This window comes from Poecile atricapillus, chromosome 20 (assembly GCF_030490865.1).
Source record: "Poecile atricapillus isolate bPoeAtr1 chromosome 20, bPoeAtr1.hap1, whole genome shotgun sequence".
NCBI lineage: Eukaryota > Metazoa > Chordata > Aves > Passeriformes > Paridae > Poecile > Poecile atricapillus.
In genome coordinates, this window is record NC_081268.1 from 4,661,531 (window position 1) to 4,681,576 (window position 20,046).

The 20,046-nt window shown below is 41.4% G+C and overlaps 1 protein-coding gene across 5 annotated transcripts in view; it reads left to right on the top strand.

Annotated features, from left to right (window-relative positions):
* AK8 (adenylate kinase 8) overlaps positions 1 to 20,046 on the top strand; it is a 65,813-nt gene that overhangs the window by 24,454 nt on the left and 21,313 nt on the right. For all 5 annotated transcript variants that reach the window (XM_058853686.1, XM_058853687.1, XM_058853690.1 and 2 more), the window contains 2 exons: positions 1,414 to 1,503; positions 15,122 to 15,263. In XM_058853686.1, the coding sequence (XP_058709669.1) occupies positions 1,414 to 1,503; positions 15,122 to 15,263 (232 nt within the window). The remainder of the gene's footprint in view (positions 1 to 1,413; positions 1,504 to 15,121; positions 15,264 to 20,046) is intronic.

Below are 20,046 nucleotides of genomic sequence, written 5' to 3' on the forward strand. Positions count from 1 at the left end.
ATTGTGTAATTGGCTTAAAGAAAACAAAACATGCTTGAATGTATTTAAAATTATTTTGTTCTTGTCCTTTTGAATGTTTTTTTCAACTTAAAACTGCAGGTTTCATAGTGTTCCATCTAGGTCAAAATTTGCATTTTTTTTTTTTTTAAGTAACTACAATATGAGAGAATTGCAGCTCTTTTTATTAAAAATCATTACCAGTGCTTTACCCATATGTTGAATTTTATTTTAAGTATTCTGTAACCAAAATATTAGAAGAATTAAGTGTTTGATATAGAGCTGGAAGACCATAATTTTTCAGAATAATATTCAGCATACATTTTATTTTTATTAGGTCATTTGGCTTGAAGGACAGGCTCAAAAATGTAAATCTATGTTCAAATAGCCTCATTAATTGGATTGAAATTAGGTGTCTTAAATTAGGGTCTGTGCACTGAGGTTGTGTTATGTTTTTACACTATTTATTATGAATATGAATTTGCTTCTCCAGGACAACTGGTAACTGTTGAAATTGTCACTTAAACATTGAACTTTATCAGCTTTGTCCCAGGAACACTCCTGGGGGGGTTCTCCCTCCTGTTGGCCTGTGTAATTAATAATAGACTGATTAAAAGGCTCCATCTTCTCCCATCAAAGTCAGTGCCTGTTGGTGCTATTGATTCCAGAAGAAAAGAATCAATTTAGGATTATTAATTGAATAATCTCCAGGGGGACCTATAGCTAATATTTACCAAATTGGAGCTGTAACCAGGATTTCTGCTGTTATGTGACCTCTCCATGTCTTGGTTCCCTCTGTGTAAAATTCCCTCACCTGGGGCAGCCTGTGCTGTCCAAGCCCAAAACAGGAATATTTCATGTACAGCTGTGCTGGCTCAAACCTGAAATTTGCATCTCCTGGTGTACTGTGTGTTTGAAATCAATGATAATAATATTGCATTAGCACAGTTTTTTAAATGTAATCCTTACATGATCATTAAATGATCCAGGGAGGCCCTTCCTGAACTGAGCATTATGCTGCACCTCCAAGCGTGGTTCAGATACTGCTCAGCAGCTAAAACTTTATTCAGTAATTACAAGTTTATAAAAAGTGAAAGCCACTAGCAATCCCTTGAGTTGTTATTTCAAAAATATATTTGATTAATAACATTCTCTCAATTTTTAATATGTTCTTTGCCAAATATATTATTTTTTTTCCATTTTTCATTCCATATCCTCAGTCTTCTTCCTTTTCACTCTGCTTGGCCAAAAAAACCCCAAACCTAACAACAAACTCAAAAAACATACAACTTTTATTTTATTCAGTGACCTTATTCCAGTATGCAGCTTCTGGGTTGTTTTTTTTTTTTCTCTTTTCTTTGTTGCTTCCTTTTTAAAATTTAACCTTGTATCTTTTTTGTTCTTCCTTCCTGTTAGTTTGCTGTGGGCAACTGCTAAAGGAAGCTGTTGCAGACAACACAAAACTTGGAGAACTCGTTAAGCCTTACATTGACAGTGGATGCCCAGGTAGGGCACGTTGTTGTCTCATTACACTGCAGTTACAAATTTGTAGCAAAAGCCAAATTGTGAGTGAATTTTTGTTGGTCACATTCTAATCAGAGTAGCCTGAAAGTTGATTAATTCAATTTATTCCATGGGATTTGTAGGATTTGTAGCACTGTGTAACAGAAGTTAGATTTCTAAGGGTGTTTTTTATCCTCAAAGCAAATATTCACTGTTCTAGTGAAATTCAAATTTCTTATGCATATTCCAAAATCTGAATTCCATGTTTTAATCTCTAAATCTGAATAAGAATTCTGGTATCAGTTCAAACTGTTGCTAAAGCCCAGTATTGTGTATAACTACTTTCAAAGCACAATAATATTGTGCTTCTTTTTATATTTGGAAGTCAACTTTTAGAATGCTACCATAATTTCCTCTACTTTCATGTCAATATTTTAAACTTAAAGTTTCTTTGTACTTAATTTCTATCAGCATTTTTGGTTGTGGGAGGCAACTGCCATGATAAATGTTGAGTATACTTTGCTTTTGGAAGGTTCTGCAGGGATTTCAGATAAATCATAAATCCTGTGAGCTCCTGAGGGCAGCAGCTTAAACCTGTCTGCCTGTTACAGTTGTCCTGCTGTCTGTGTGTGGTGGGTATTAGAAATCAGAGAATATCTGTACTTAAAAAGGAGAAGTCTTGTTGCAGGAGGGTGGAAGAATGTTTCTTTTGCCAAATTGCAATGGCCTGGAAAAGGAACTTGCAGTGCTGTTTCTGTCAACAGCCCACTGGTTTCCAGTGGTACAAACACAAGGAGACAATCATGCTGAAGATGGGGAAATCTCAGTTAAGCTTCAGTATTAATGGAATTTTGAGCAAAGCCCCCCTGAGCAAAGAGAAATCATCCTTTATTTTTAGCAAAGAAATGTATTTGGTAAGGTGAAAAGCTTGAAAATCTCCTTTGTTTTTTGCATAATAGTTTAATTCTGAGGCTGAATTAGACAGACGAGCCTTTAAAATTAACTGAGGTTCCCTTGATACCAGACCCAGAGATGCAGGACTTTTCCAGGCCTTTCCAAAAGATTTTTGGCAGCCTGCAGCTTTGGGGGTGCCATCCCTTTGTCAGGAACTTTATCAAGCCACAGGGTGATGGATTTAAACTCTGAACTTCATCTCCAGTGAATGGATTGCATTTATTCCTAATGCAGCCACCCAGCTCAGTGCATTCATGGCAGCCACACTGCTGGGAGTAGGAGCTGCTTTGAGGCCCATGGGAATGGAAAACAGGAATCTCTGCACCCTACAGGAGAGAATTTAGGTCCTCTGGAATGGGCACAGAGTCCTAGGAGAGAATTTTCTGACTTAGAGATATCCAGAATGGGCATTTAACTCAAAGGCAAGAGATCTCAGAGTATGTTGTGCAGCGGATCTGAGGTTTCCAGATGTGGGAATAATTCCTTCCTGGTTGATCTGAATGTGGCTGGTTTTGAGTGCAGTTTAACTCACACATAGAGATCCTTTAAGCTTTCATGGTATCCATTAATTTCAGAGTCTTATGTGCATACTGTAATTTCACTGTCTGCTCATCTCTGTGGAGAGGAGGATTGTAAATACCTCACTCTAAATATCAGTTATGGCTGAGATGGGAGTTTGGATGATCTGTTTATTCAAAGATAGCTCCTTTAAGAGCTTCCTTTACTAAAATGTTCTTTATATGTGTGTTTTATAAACTTCATCTTAACCATTAAAGTTCCTTAAAGGAGATGCATTCCCAGTAGAGTCAAATAATTGCACAGATCATAATTTTTAGCCAGTCCTAAAAATATGCACATCCTTAGTCTAAGGCAGCTGCTTTCATTTCAGGAAAATGAAATTGAAGTTGTAATTCCTTTCTTCTTCCAAATTAGAAATTATTTCAGATTTAGATTAACTTTTTAATACAGCATGCACAAGATAAAGCTGTACAACACTTCTGAATGTTAATAGGGATCATAACTATATTTCTGTGCATTATGCTAAAAATTCTCCCTTAGATTTGCTGGTATGCACAAATATATTTTATTTGGTGGGACACAGCACAAAATTAAGGGTTGAATAAAGATTGATATCATCCAGCAAAACCAGAAATAATAAGTTTTGTCATTTTGCTAATCCTCCTCTCCCAGGAATAACAAAGAATGAATTTACATTGGTAAACACTAACAAGAATTCATTACTGCCCTCGCAAGAGGCTTGGAGAAAATGGAATAACACAGGGTACTGAAGAGGAAAGGTGGGAAAAGAATCTTTGCATCTCTGCTCTCTTGCTGCAGCCCAGGTTAAAACAGGGGAAAGATTCTCCTGCTATGATTGACTACAATCAGTTTCCAGAAAATCTCACTTGCAAAGACTCGGTGTAGCCAATAGCAGACAGTGCTGTAAGTGGAAAAGCAATTAGAACTTCAACCTTTTCATTACATTTCTTGTTGTAAAGAGGTTTAGCTGTTCCTGTGGGTGGGGAATCATGCAAGTGACATTGGCACAGAACAGTGGGACAAAAGGAAAAACATTGTTCTCAAATCATTACTTGTTAAAATGAAAGCAGTGCCATGAAATCTTGAGGACATGCCTCATATATTCTTAAAATGCTCCCCTAGGGGACTGATCTCAGTGTATTTCTCCTCTTGTGGACACCACTGATTGTATACAATTAGTAATTTAAGATGTGCCAACAGGGCGTGTTGTGGTGCTGTAACAAGGCCCAAACCCCATTCAAAGCTGACTCATTATTGAGTTGTTGAGGCTGCCCATTGTCTGTTCTGCTCCGCTTCTGCTTGGCTAACCCAGATCTCTTCATGGCTTTAGGATTCATCAGCATTCTTCCTGCTCTTCTTCCTGTACTGCTGCTTCATGTATACACCAGGTATTTCAGAAACAGCCCAGACAATTCTGTTAATCACCCCAAAAGGCCACCCAGTATTCCCATTTTCTATATTTTTTAGTATTTGCTGTCTCATAAAGACCTGTTTTTTTCCAAAATCCTCCATTTGGTATATGGTGATTTATTTTACCTAATGAAGGCAGCATAAATATTTTTGAGCCCATTAGTTTTTTAATTCCCAGGACATTCTAGTCTACAATAGGTGCATACTAGATATTGAAAAATGCATTTTTGATGATAAGTTCAGCAACCTGACATCTTTCTGCCTCTCCTAAACATAGAGCTGTGCTTTGGACAACAAATCTGAAATGTAGAGACTGTTCCTTTAGGTTGTTGTGGTTTTACAGAGTAGTGGGTAGTTACTATTAACTATACTCTGGGCAGAAAATTACCAACATTGGAGTCTAAGACCAATCTTCTGGTCACTAATTCCAGTTAGATTAACTCTTGGTCAAGAATGTTAAACTCAGCACACACCATTTGCTTGGGCAGCCAGGGAAGAAATGGAGTAAGAGGCCATGAAATGAGAGTGGTGGTCAGAAACCTCCACAGGCAGCAAGACAAGTCCCATAAATTAATTTATTTGGTTTGATTCCTTCTGAAGTGTTCTGAGGAGGCAGTTCCATAGGCTTGGCCCTCCCCTGGACAGATGATGTCTGTGTAAAAAGGTCTTTCATAGACCCCACAGGTCTGAGGAGACCTTTGAACAGAATTCCTGTCCTCAGGTTGCTCCAATTCTGAGGAAGGCTGAACAGCTTGGACATGTCTCACTGAAAACCATGGACAGACATTAATTTAAAGTTCTATCGGCATGATCTTTGTTCACCATCTTAAAGATGTCTGTCAGAATTTGATACCTGGGAGAACAAAAAAAAAAATGATTTTTTTATTTCCCCACCTAAATGTTTGCCCCTTGAGGTATTTGCATTGTATTAATGAAAGAACAAGCAGAAGCATTTTGGGGGCATCACAAAGATAGGAAAGATCATCAGTCAGTTGAAATCTGCATGTCATTCTGTCCAGTTTTTGTGGTGAAATAGCATGGAGTGATCACTGCTAATTAATACATCTGTTTGTGAGGCTGTAATGGAGCCAAGTAAAGTCAGATGACAGGAAAGCAGCATGAAGAAAAAAAACATTCCCAAACTAGTAAGATTCTGCTTTTCAGCTGGGAGAACTGCTATTAGTTTGGGTAATTGTTTTTTTTCCCACCAAAATGAAGATTCAGGAGGTAAGAGAAGTGATTCATGGAACACACATAACATTGCACTGTTTCCAGCCTGTTAGAGTGGAACACACACAATCTGTGTTTTTATCTCTTCCTTTTTCTATTTTTTTTTTTAAGTTGTAATATCTGAAGCTGTCCCCAATGGCAGTCTGCATGTAGGGGGTAAAATCTGGAATTCCCTAATTTCTCCTGTTTTCTAATAAAAACTATTACTTGTACAAATACAGATTTCCCCTTATTTTAAATTGCAGTGGTTTTAAAGGGGTGCTTTTTTGGTGTAGCCTCTGAAAGTTGGGGTCCCCTGGTGATTGTGATCACAGTCTCACTGAAAACACTTTGTTCTCTTCGGTGCAGGTTGGTTTTTTTTTTGTTTGGTTTTTTTTTTCCATCAAATTAATATTCTCATCACCGAGTGTGAAACACAGATTTGACAATAGAGCAGCTCCTCTTTGTTAAAAACTCGCCGAGAGTTTCCAAGTTGAAAGGCTGAGTAAATCTTGATATCTGAGGGGGTAAGCTCAGTGTTATTTCTTGTTTTTAAGAGTGCTGTACTGGCGAGCTGCAAGCTGTCTGAACATTGCAGAGACCCTTTGGGAGCTCCATTGGTTTTCAGCAAGCCTTTGCATGCAGTGTGTTTGTACTGGCTGAAGACAGCGCATGGCTCTCTAAATAATTTACAAGTTGATTAATAGACTCACATGGGTATAATTAGAAGAGGGAGAGACAGCAGCTACAGTAACGGGTACAGTGCTTGGGGGAACTAGAGACTTTATTTTTTTTAAAGAAACTTTCTAGGGTGCTGGGCGTTTGAAGATAAGTTGGGAAGAGCTCAGTGCCTCTTCTCTTTTGAAGTGGAAATAGGACAGTTTGAATCCGTCGAGTTTAATTTTTCACAAGCTTTAGGGGCCCTGCAGTGCAACTCCCTTTTTATTATTGAAAAAAACTCTCCATTTTTCTTTCATTTTTCACACACACACACATACACACACACAGAGTCCAAACAGGAGCTAATAAACAAATCGATTTTCTACTTTATTTAAGTTACTTTTACAGCAATTTTACAGCTCCCCTAAATGTGCACCTTGCTCACAAATAAACTGTGTAAAGTTACAGAGACATTTATGAATACACCACATTTTAATTTATGCATTTTTAAGAAACCTTCACCTCTGACAATGCTTTTGAAGTAGCTCCGTTTTTCAAGTCAAACTTTTGACTTTTCCTCTGGGACTGCTACAAAGGTTTTTTTATGGAAAATAGGTAGCAGTCTTTTTTCCTACTAGGAGAAAATTGGTGGTCAAAAGAACAAAATAAAATTTAATATTTTTATTTTCTATTTTAGGTGGCTATATTTTTATATGAGATGTAAGGTTGTAGAACAGAAAGTTTTAAATGCAGATATATAGGCAGTCGGTTGTAATTTTCTTCCCTGAGTTTTACTTTTTTATGTGTTGAATCACTGCAATAAATCAGAATTCTCTTTTCCTTTATTTGAAAAATCTAGAATGTATTTTTCTTTATTCCACAATCCAGATTGGTGGATCAGTCTGGCAGATACTCAGGGCTGGAGTGAGCCTTGCTCTGCAAAGGTATTTTTAAAGGCCACCCCACTTAGGAGTAAAAACAAAGCAATCAAAAAGTGCACCCTAAAAAGCCAACCCTGAAAGCCAGACCAGGCAAAATAAATGTGATTTGATTAAAGAGAGGAGTGCAGTTGTTTTCTGGAGCAATTGTGATAATCAGTCAGTTCATGGACATGGTCCTGCATATACAGAATTGTTTCACAGTGATATTCACCATTCCTGCTGTTGCTGGAGGATCAAAATTAAAATGTTTGTGCCACAAATCTTCATGGATTTGAGTGAAAATGTGGCCCTCGGCTATTTGGGGCCTCATGGTTGTCAGAAGCTTTTAAACAGCAAAGTACAATATAAATGTGAACTATTAATCTTCTGTATTCATATTGATCTTCATTGCTGATAGTCATTCTTTAAAATTTAGGGAATGGAGGTTCCTTTCCTTTCCTTGCAGCACTGTCTCCTCACCAAAGGGCTGCTCACTTGAATTCTGTGTGGTTTTGAGTTTGGGATGGAGCTATCATAGGAGTTTTTACACAAAAAACAGAAGGAAAAGCACATTGCATATTGTCAGCATCCCCTTTTTTGGAGTTTAACATGAAATTCTGGGTTTGGCTCTGTTTCATGGGGTGTAATACAAACAGAACCCCAGGCTGCTGTATAAAACAGTCTTAATGACAAGGAAAACATGAAACAGCTTTTGTGTAAACTTTTATATTTTTAAATGTCGCTTTAAAGTGGCTGGGAGGTGTCAGGAGAAGGGGAGACACAGGATTGGGCAGGATCCATCCCACTCCTGGGGGTCTGGAGCACGTGCTGGCACCAGGTACCCCGGCAGGTGTGAGGAACCCCTTCAGGAGCACCCTCCCTTCTCATCCCATGGCAAGCAGTGTTTGGTGTAAAAAGCCAAGATATTTTTCATCCTGTTTATCAGACCAATTTATTCCTTTTTTTTCCCCAGTATTGTCAAGAAGGGTTTGTAGGTCAAGTTCTGCACCGTGTTTTTAAGCAGAGCTGAACTTTAAGAAATAAGGAGGAAATAGGAGCTTGATTGATAATGGAAATAAGGAGTCCAGTGGCTTTGAGGTGTAGCTGTTCTCTCTGTCCAACTGTAGTCCCTCTGTGGAAACCAAAGGAGTAAAAAGAAATACAAATGTACATTTTGTTACTGGTTTTAGAAACTTTCAGAGCAGATGCATCCCTGTGAGATAGTTCACAGCAGGTCTCTCAGGCAGGTAAACTGAGGCAGAAAACCTCTTTCAGCTCGAGCCCTGCCACAATCAGGGAGTGTGGATGGGAGCCCAGGGGTGTGAATCCTGACCTTGGAGCCAGCCCTGCACCATCCTGGGGTTCCCTGGGAGCTGGGGCCATTAGGCAAATTCATGGAAAACACCACAGAGGCCATTTTTAGTGGGAAAAAGGCTTTTTGTTTGCATGCTGGATACTCAGTTTGGACTGAATTTCCTTTGCTGATAACAGGTAAAGTGGTTTAAGGGGCTGGAATCTCATCACTAAATGTGATCAGATGTAGATTCCTGAATCTCTGGCTTGATACCTGTGAGGAAGCATTTCTGAAAGTTTTATCCTCTATTATATGATTTATGATTATATATGATCGATAATTTGGGATTGTACCTGCTTTAGAAATAGTGTAAGTTCCACTTTAATTTTTAATTTTTTAATTTTTCTAATTCCTATTTTAAATGACCCAAAACCTAAAAAAACACCAAAAATAAAACCAAGGAAATACTGATTCTAACACGCTAACGAGCACAAATATTTTAAAGGTGGAAATTAAATATTTTATCGCATTATTTGTTTTACCGTATTAAAGTAATTACCCCGATTTTTACACTTCTCAGGAGTGTAAAAGAGCGAGTGGGGACGGGATTTGTGTAGGAATGGTCCCTTTGATGGATCACCGCCCGCGTTGTGTTCGCAGCGGTGCGAACCCGCGGCGCTGCCGGTGCTCGCTGGCCTTTCTTCAAACCCCATAAAACCGCAGATGCTTTCAGTGTTTCCCCTGTCGGGGCTCCAGGAGGCCTCAGCAGCGTCCGGAGCGGGCGCATTTTTCCCGAATTCCGAATTCCCGACATTTTGGCGGCGCCGCGGCCGCTGCTGCCCGCGGGGCGGGGACGGCTGCGCTGCCCGGCGTGACCGCGGGGTGGCGACAGAGAACAGCCAACAGTGCGGGCTGAGACACCCCCCCCCCCCCCCCCCGGGACAGCTCGGGATCTGCGGGGTGAGACCCGGGACAGCCTGGGATCTGCGGGGTGAGACCCCCGGGACAGAGACCCCCGGCACAGAGACCCCCGGGACAGAGACCCCCGGGACAGAGACCCCCGGGACAGCCTGGGATCTGCGGGGTGAGACCCCCGGGACAGAGACCCCCGGGACAGAGACCCCCGGGACAGAGACCCCCCGGCACAGAGACCCCCGGCACAGAGACCCCCGGGACAGAGACCCCCCGGCACAGAGACCCCCGGGACAGAGACCCCCGGGACAGCTCGGGATCTGCGGGGTGAGACCCCCGGGACAGAGACCCCCGGGACAGAGACCCCCGGGACAGCCTGGGATCTGCGGGGTGAGACCCCCGGGACAGAGACCCCCGGGACAGCCCGGGATCTGCGGACTGAGACCCCCGGGACAGCCCCGGATCTGCGGGGTGAGACCCCCGGGACCACCCCGGGATCTGCGGGGTGAGACCCCCGGGACAGAGACCCCCGGGACATCCCGGGACAGCCCGGGATCTGCGGGGTGAGACCCCCGGGACTGAGACCCCCGGGACATCCCGGGACAGCCCTGGATCTGCGGGCTGAGACCCCCGGGACAGCCCGGGACAGCCCTGGATCTGCGGGCTGAGACCCCCGGGACAGCCCGGGACAGCCCGGGATCTGCGGGGTGAGACCCCCGGGACCACCCCGGGATCTGCGGGACCGCGGGGCAGCCCGGGATCTGCTGACCGGGGACAAGCCCGGGGTCATACGGAAAAACCTCGAGACCCTCCGAGTGCTCGGGGCTGGGGACCCCCGGGAGAATACTGGAACCCTCCGGGACCGCGGGGCTGGAGACCCCCGGGACAGAGACCCCCGGGCCAGCCCGGGATCTGCGGGGTGAGACCCCTGGAACAGCCCGGAATCTGTGGGGATGCGGGGCTGGAGACCCCCCGGGCCCCCTCCGGGTGTGCGGGGCCCGAGGCCCCCGGAGAATCCCGGAGGAGCCGATCCCCTTCTCCTGACTCCAGCGAGGCAAGCGCCGGTGTTTTCCTCCCGGTGCCGCTGCAGCGCTCCCGGCCGGGTGTTCATTCTCGGTACCCGAGCCGGCTGCACGCAGACCTGGCCATCCTCACCCATCGGCTCCTCGCAGGATTAACCTGAATTATCGATCAGGCCACGCCATGGTAAATCACTGCTAAATCATTCTCAAACACATTGAAAACCAATTTATACCATCTCAATCGATACCAACTCTGAGGACCTTAACGTGGGCAAGAAAACAGAGTAGAAAAAGACAATTACTAATTGTGAATCATCCAGAGTTCCTAGAGCAATAAAATAAGGAAATCTCATGCTTTGCTAAATTTGGGATTTCCTGGACAATTCAGGAAAGTAGCCTTTGGCAGTAGCTTGTACTCAGGACAAGATGTTAACTGTCAGGCAGCTACTGGGATCAAGCCTCAGGCATCTGAATTAGCTGTGAGTCTTCAGACCTTGCTAAAAAAAAATCGCTATAAGCAGGATAAAGCATAGATGGACAGTATTGTCAAAAGGACCTTTTAGAGCATAAAGCTGACAGAATTTGTATCTGTAAATGCATTTATGCTGTACTTAGAATCGAGGTTTTATAGGTTTGGAGAAGTGAGTTCATACCCTTCAAAAGTCTGTTTTAAAGGGAAGTATACAGAGGAGGTATCAATTTAAATATGATAATTGTATAGCTTGGAGCACTGACAGCATTGAAGTTATTGGAGAACAGTGCCCTGTAATCTCTCAAGTGGTGTTTTTCCCTTTCAGACTGTGCCTTTAAGGTGCTGTTACTTTTGTCTGGAGCAGATGGTATGATTTTGTAACTGATTGCCTGATCTGGGTTTCTATTAGTCTTGCAGATCCATGGATTGGGGAAGAGCTAATAGGCCACACTCCTGTGAGCTTCATGAGGACGTACTTCTCATGAGAAGTACCTGATACCTGTGAAAACCTTTGAAGCTCTGAGAAATAATTTTATTTTTTAAATGTTCTGCTGGAAGGTGCTGAATTACAGCCCTGGAGATGGAAAATCTCTGGGTGCCCACAGAGCAGTTCCAGCACGAGCAGCAGCGCTTTAAACCTTGTCCCCTGCCTGATCAACCCCCTGAAATTATTAAATCACTTCTTATATTCACAGCAGCCAATTCAGGGGCGTAGTCTTGATCATTAATGTGGTGAAACAGGCTGGGAGATAAAGGAGACACGTAGTGTGGGGTTGGTGTAAGCACAGACAAATTACATTTCCATCTGGAGCTGGTTGTGGCCTCATTCTGCTGCTATTCCATGCCTGGGGTTGGCTGTGACCTTGGTCCACAGTTGTGTCTGATGCTCTCAGGAATCACTGCAGCTTTATTTCTGAGGGGTGAATTTTACTCTGTGCCTTGATTTCTCTCCCTAATAGAGATGTGCTGCCACCTTACCTAGTCTGGATATTTCTTTGCAGCAGCATATTGTAATTTTTAATAGAAACTTACCTTTGGACTTCTCTAATGTTAAAGTAAAACCTCTCTTGAGTCTCATTCCCCCAACTTTCAGAGTTGGAAACTCACACAAGCTTATGTTGAAAAGGAATTGATTATTCAAAGCTCTTGTGCTTCATAATCTCCTTAAAACATGGAGATTGACTGTCTCATCAGGAAAGCTCTATATTTTACTTCGCTATGTGCCCATTAGGTTCTGTGCTTAAGGCCAGGAGACCTCTGGCTAGTTCTTCACAGGCTGTGTGCCCCTCCAATTACAGGTTATTAATTTGCCTTACATTTCAGAGACAGTTCCACATGAGTGAAAAGGAATCCTGTACTGCAGAGTTCTTCATTACCTACTCTGTCTGTACTACAAAATAAGAATAATACTGACTTTTTTCTCTCTTTTATTTTCTTTTTTTTTTTTTTTTCCTTCCCTCTGGTCTGTGGAAGATGTTTTACAGTTTTAATGCAGCTGTTTTAAGTGTGACTGTTCCTGTTCAAGGGCAGCTGATGTACTTTGTAATGCCACCGAGCAGCCAACAAGCTCTGTTCCCCCATTGTGTTGAAGTGATAGGTATGTTCACTAATCAAGAGGAGAGCAGAGCTTGCTGTCTGACTTGTTTATGTTTTATTTCTCACCATCAAGCTTTAGAGGGAAGCACAGAAAATATGTAAGCATCTATATTATTCAGTGATGTATATGTGTACATGGGTGTTGCTGATGTCTTGCAGTCACTCCTGGCTGAAGGGAGAGAGGTGTCAGGTGTTCCCAGCATCCCCCAGAACACCCCAAACCTGGCATGTCATTAGATAAACTATTAATTAATTGTCTCTGCATCTCAGTTTTTTTCCCCCCTCACGTGATTGCTTCAGTTTTGTTCCAAAATAGTGACCACAGTGGAGGATTTTGATCATCAGGGCTCACAGAAGTCCCGTGGGAAGTGCTCAGACCCAGGAGATGCCCCAGGTTCTCATCACAATTGCTTTTTAATTTCCTCGTAGGCTGCAGTGTTTCTCCTTCCCATGTGTGAAGGATGGCAGCAATCTGGAACTGGGGAATCTCCCAGGATCTGCTGGAAGCTCAACAGCACAGGATATCCATCTTTCTGTGCCATTCCTGGGCCTCCCAGCCTCTGCCCTGATCCCCTGTTCATCTGACACGGATGTCAGATGCAGAAGGATTCTGGCAGAATCCTACTGCAGTTTTACTCATGGGTTTGTAGGTTTTATTCCAATTCCTTGAAAAACTGTTTAAAGCATTCTGAAATTAAAAAATAAAGTCATGTCACTTGTCATCCCTGTAAATTCATGTCAATGATTCCAGTAGGAATTGTCATAAAATAACACACATGAAGAAAGTTTAGTGCTGCAGCCAGAAATCCTGGACTATGGGAAAATTCCACTGTTTTTTTGTATGGAATGTATTTTTGGGAAAGAGAAGGTTGGTTTATTTGTTTTTCTTTATTCCTGCTAGGATGTGTTGGGTTAGTATTAATTCTTGTAAGCTGGAGGGTAGGGAGAGAACTGCCCTGAAAAGAGCACTGAAATTCTCCTGTTCTCCCTCCCATGCCTGCCTGCAGCTCAGATCTTGGATAGGGGAGAAGCTTCCATCTGATAAAATTCCTTCCTGCTGCTGCACTATTGGTACAGTTAATTTTATCAATCCCATTTTTAACAGAATACCCAGTTTTTGCATTGTCATTTTGCTCTTTGTCAAGTGTGTGGGTTTATTCCATTCCCTTTTTTTTTTCTTTTTCTCCTTTCAGCAGATGGAGAATATTGCTCTCTTTAACGTGTTCTTTCATAATGTGAAGTGGATATCCTCAATTAATACACTAATCTGTTTCCTAATTAATTCCCAGCGGTTTTCTTCTCTTTTTGCTGGTACATTGAATCCTGAGTGCAGTTCTGTAAACTCAGTAATTTGATTATTTAAAGGAGAAGCCATGAATTTCATGACAGAGGTGCAATGTTAAATTCCAGGAGCTAATGGATTCTATTATTGCAGTTTAAAACCTGCTTGTTCCCGGGGTAGAACTGTGCACTGCTAATAATTCACTCTGCTAAAATCCAGGCAGATTGCTGTCAGCTTGTCCTGAAGAGAAGTGCTAGAAATCTGACACATACACTCTCCTACAAGCACTTGTTGTTGTATTTTTGTATGCAGATGTGATGGCAGGGTGAGCATCAAAACATCAACCTGCCATGAAGGGGATTTATGTAGCAATTTCTCCCTTGTTTTCAGCAGAGGCACCGGTGTATCAGACAGATAAAGGGAAGGGGCTCTCCTCGCTGCTTGGGAATTGCTTTGGCTGCTGCTTTGGGAAGCAGCTCCAGATGATTTTGCTGTCCTTTCTTTGGGGTTATATGACACTGAGCCTGAGACATGACAACAGTCATTGGAAAATCTCTAGTCACTCTTGTTGAACTTAATTTTAATTCTGAACACACTCCCTCCTCCTAAAAGAGAAAAAAACCCCAAAGTTTAAGTATCTTAATTGAAGTATTTTACTTTATAAAGACTCTGGTGAAAATGTGCAGGATACTTCATTACCAGTGTGTCCCACTAAACAGAATTTTGAAAGCTCCACAGTAGTTGTAATCCCAGTCAGTATTTTGCCGATGTTCTCTCTTGCCCTAAAGAAAAATAATAATAGAGGAAAAAGAGCTTTTAGCTCTAAAATTAGCGGCTCATCAATGCAGTAGTTAAGGTTGTTGAGATTAATTTTGAAAATTATTTTCAGTTATAAAATCTTCAAACCTTTGGGCAAATTGGAGCAATAGCACACATAGACTATTGTGGCAGAACCACTATCACCTGCTGAGTTCAATTGAGAATGCTCAGATATTCCTTTCCAGTTTTAGGATCTCTTTTCCACAGCTCAAGTCATTGTTTTTGCATTTTGATAAGGTTGTGTTACACACATCACTGTGGCACCAGTTCAGTGTGGCTGAGAGGAAAAAGTACATTGCAAAATTATGTGGGCACCAGGTTTTATCAAATCCTTTGCTTTGGTCCTACAGTTCCTTGTGAGTTTGGGGTTTCACCACAGTAAATATGACAGTAAATATGAAGCCAATGATGCCCGATGCCAATCAGTCATAAATGGGAGTAACTGCTTTGGTTCCAGAAGGACTTGTGAGCATCTCCTTTCACTGCAGACTCAGCACACAGAATAAATGTCACCTTTTTCCTCCTTTGCAGTGCCAGACAACCTTGTCCTGAAGCTGCTGACAGAACGCCTGAACGCCCTCGACTGTCTGACCAATGGCTGGGTGCTCTCTGGCTTCCCCAGGGATGTCAAGCAGGGAGAGCAGCTGCAGAAAGCACAGATGAATCCCAACAGGTAAGGGAGAAATCCAGCCATCATGGTATTGTAGATATGAAAAATTTGTTTGTGGAAAGATACAGATCTTTATTGACATCATTTATGCTACTGCATCTTGGGTTTTGCTTCCTTAGCGAGGAAGGGGTCCTGCTCCTGGAGAGTAGGAAATAGAGCCCTGGCCTGACAAATGCTCCAGATGGCCAAACTGTGGGAGAGAGAAGAGGTTTGTTGTTCTGGTTATTTGTTTGAGTTGCCTCTAAAGCCAAACCATAAGAAATGGATTAAAGTTTGGATTATATGAAAATATATATTTTATTTGCAGCAGGAGGGGGGATACACATCATCTTTCTTCAGCATTGACATAATACTGTGGAAATATATTGGTATTTCAAGGAGCTCATTATGAGACTTTTGGCTTTTGTGAAATAATTAAAAACAACATGAGAATTACATTTTATTTGAGCTATAATGAATTGTTCAGAAATGTAATATGAGCGACATCAGCATCCAAAGAGAATTGTTACAAGTGCCAAGCAAATAAAATAGAGTTACTTTTCACAGCTGGTCCAAAGGTGGTGAGGATTTAAAGTGCTGGTGACTCATCAAAGCTGAGAGGCTTTTCCCTTCCCAGGCCTTCCTGGTTCTGTCCATCCCACTGGCTGGCACAGTGGCTATTCCAAAGGCAAACGTTGGAAATTTGTGATCTTTCTGCTTCCAAGGAGGTTGTTCTTATCTAAAAACTCATGGTGGGAGAGGTGCATTACCCACATCAGTGTTTAATTTGGCAAAGTTGCTGTTCCTGTGTGTCCTGTGTGATTGCCCTGGACAGGGATAGGGGAAGGATGGAAAAGGTTGAGTTGGAGAGAGAATAGAGGGGGTTGCAGAGGGAGGGAGCTGCCAGTCATCCATCAAGGTTTGAAAAGGGAAGTGTGTGAAAACAGCAGGAACTTTATTAATCCAAAGCAAGGCAATGTGCATCTTAAACAGGAATCCATTGCATGAAAAAAAATGGAGAAAGAACCTCAAAACTTGTGCTAGACTCAGTTAAACATAATGTTCCACAGATTATTCTTCTTGTGCATTTAGAAGGAAGGTGCTGAATCCCTAAACACGTCTGAGTCCCCGAGATCAGTCTGAATGCTCGAGTGTGCCCCGCGTGCTCCTTCACAGAACTGAGACCTCATCAAGGGAGGAAGAGCAACTCATTATAGAATTGGATGTGTGGAAATTCAGCACTGATCCATTTGCTCAGCTTCCCTTGGCTTTAAAGAGCTCTGCACGTTCACATCTGAATTTAGAATTTGGTCCCTGTGTTATACAGGGGTTGAAGTGAGGGACAGAAATAGACATCGAGCTCCCTGATTGATCTCAGAGCTGATATTTTCCATGAAGCTGATGTGGTAGGGATGTAAGGGAAAGAGGGTGATTATAAACAAAAGGACACATTGCAGCATAGGATAGCAGGGCAGTAATTCAGTTCCAGTTGTGATGCTAGTTATAAAACACTATCTGCAGAGGTGGTGTTTCTGACATCAGGAGAAAAACCTGATAGAATTATAGCCTTGAAATCAATCTGGGAATAGGATGCAGAAATCTATAAATCAGACACAGAACAATCTACAAAGTCTCATTTTTAGGAGGGCTCTGTTGATGAAATTAGATTAAAATAAATTTACATATATATCAAGTTTATTATTAAAATCTAGTCACATCAGTAAACAAAATTATTTGTGAAAGAGAATGTTACTCTGGTTTTTGAACTCAGAGTAGACCTCTTTGGCTGATCAGAACACAGAGTTATTGTCTGCTTGTCAAGTCACAAATCTATTCCTTAGAGCTAATAAATGGTTAGTGTTCAAATACTATGTTTTATCTGACTCCCACCTCATAAAGCTACCACACATAATACTAAATTATACAGCACTGAGCAGGATCAGTCTCCTGACTCCTCCATCTTACAGAAAGAAAAACAAACCTAGTAATTGATGGTAGAAAAGAAGGAAAATAAAGTTATTTGAAAACAAACAAAATGGGCCATAAAGTTTGTTAAAATGTAATAGTAAAAAAAAAAAACCCTCATACAGCATCAGCTACCACATCCAAAGAACTGCTCTGGAACAAAAAGGAAAAGAATTCAATTTTCACTGAAAAAGTCGGGGGTTTCTTTAAATTAGAATTAGTAGAGTGAGGGTTTGCTTGTGGACTGGCACAGGAAAACCTGCAAACCCTGTCTCCCAAAGAGCCCAGAGAGCACTGAGCTGCTTTCTGTGTTCCCCCTGTGAAGCTGCTCCTGTCTAAGTGGACAGGATCCTCCTGGCATTGAACTGGGGCAGCCTTTAGGGCAAATAAGGAGCTGAATCTGTTAATGGCCTCTCAGCTGGGGAGGAAAAGATTAACCATTTAGTGCCATTAAGCTCTTAGTGCCCACCTGAGTGGGAATCCACAGTCACAGGGTGGCTTCTGAAGCTCTGAGCCACTGACACAAAGGACTGACTTCAGTTTTCTCACCCAAATGAGTGTAAATGGATATTTTAGCTTTTTTAATTAGTGTTTAAGGAACAGAAAGAAACATTCAGTATAGCCATGGATGGTTATACTGAAAACTCTGTGTAATATCCACCAAAGTATTTTTTATCCTTTTTGCTCTCTTCCAAACTTAGAGTTAAAATAAGATTCAGCAGCAGTGTCATGTTGTGAATCTCTGGTTGTCACCTTCAGCTGGTTCCTGACCATTCCTGTGCTGGGCCCATACCAGCTTAAGGCAATCAGAAATTTATGGATTCCCTGAGCCAGAGGATCCTTTGGAAATCTTCTGATCACCCCTTTTTCCTTGACTTTATAGTCTCTTTCCCAACCCTGTACTTTGGGTCACCAAATCATGTAGAAAGGAGTTTCCCATTTCACTGGGCATAATATCAAAAAAGCTTCATAATTTTTTTCCAGGTTCATTTCTTCTCTTGAGAAAGTTACAGACATTCCCTGGTCATGTCTCCCAACACTCTTGATTTTCTAAGCCCCTTGTATTTGCCCTTCAGTCACCTCTTTCCCAGACAAAGAACCTTGATCTGTTTATCCTTTTTTTTTTTTTTTCCCTAGAAATCATTTCAGTCTTTTGATCATCCTATTCTCTCCCCTCACTGGGAATTCCAGCTTTTTTCTTTTCTTTTATTTTTTTTTTTGCTGTGGTGGGACACCCAGAACTGCATTTGAGGGCAGCACTGTGTACTGGAGGTGGATATAATAAACATTTTTATTTTGATCTTAACTCCATCACTCATAATTGCTGATATTCTATCAGATGTTACTGGGATAGATTTTGGAAGAAATCTTCTCTGGATGGACTGTTGTAACTAAACATTGTCTCTTTTGCTGAAAATATACCAAAACTTAACAAAGTATCAAAAATCTCAGTTGAGTGAGTTCAAACTTGGCAGAGAATCTATTGAGACCCTTAAACTCAAGATTTCTGTATTAAAGTTGGAGCTGGGTTTGTGTTGGAGCTCTCCTCAAGTCCTCCCATCAGTGCCAAAGGCTCTGCTGCTGCTGCCTGTCCTGAGATTTCCACTTCCCCTGCTCCATTATTTCCTTGGTTTTGTCCTTCTGATCTGAATCCAGGGCCAGTTATTTTAATTTTCAGTGTTGATTAATTACATTACAAATAATACAAATGAACAGACAAAGCTGGGCAGGGGAGAGCTGAGCCAAAGGATTGACCTAACAATACATCCATAAATATTTCTAATACCCATTTTTCTAAAATTAAAGTTGTTTTTTTTCCTAGTAGAGAAAATAAACAGCAGCAGCTTCTCCAGTGCAAGCTTTCCAGCAGGGTTTTATTTGGTCTTCAAAATGATGTGGCTGTGTTCCCAATTATGCCATCTTTTTACATAATATATTTAAAGCTTCTTTTTCCCCATGCTGCTGAGCACATGTATTCAAACAGTTTAGGATAATGAAGTTCCTAATTTCTGAGGAAGAACCTGTGAATATGTTGAAAAGGGAGAAATCAGAATGGAAAAAAATATTTATTTTTTTTTTAACTATTTGTTCTTTACATGGGGCTTTCATATTTCTGCAGCTGATCCCAGTGTAGATTAGGGATAATAAACAGCCTATTAATGGAGGCCTGAACTAGGAAATGGAGTTTGAATCAGCAGCAAAATTCAATGGCTGGTGAAGGTTAATAACTCCATTACTATCAGCTCTATTTTTGAGCCGTTTGAAGAGCTGGGTGTTAGCCTTATCTTACTCCTCATTAATTGAGCTAATAGAACCCCAGTGACCCCGCCATGCTGCCATTATCTGAGAGTTTACCAGACATGGACTGGAATAGTTATCACTGAATATGTATTCCTCAGATTCGTTTTTATATCAGAAGTATTTTTGTTAAAGATCAGCTGCCTTCAGGTTCCTTTTTGCTTTTTAATTTCTTTGCATCCTTTTGTAACAGCTATTTATTTGGAAATTACATGTAAATGACTTAATTAAATCCCTATCAAGGAACAAGTTAAATTCCAAAATAGTTGCATCAGGAAAAGATGATAGTGATTGAATTATTCTGACATGGAGAAGTCTTACAGAGCATTTTAGAAACTTTGACCTAATTTAAATGATGGATATTGTGTATTTATGATGTGGTTCTAGTTGATGGCATACAAAAATCTGATGAGTAGCAAAGAAGAAATGTTATATCTTATTTTCTCCTAATTTTCAGGCAAAAAAACCCAACAAACCAACACAAAAAGGATGTAGTAATCAAGGGACTAAATCAGTCTAATAAAATTTGCCTGCACCAGAGAGA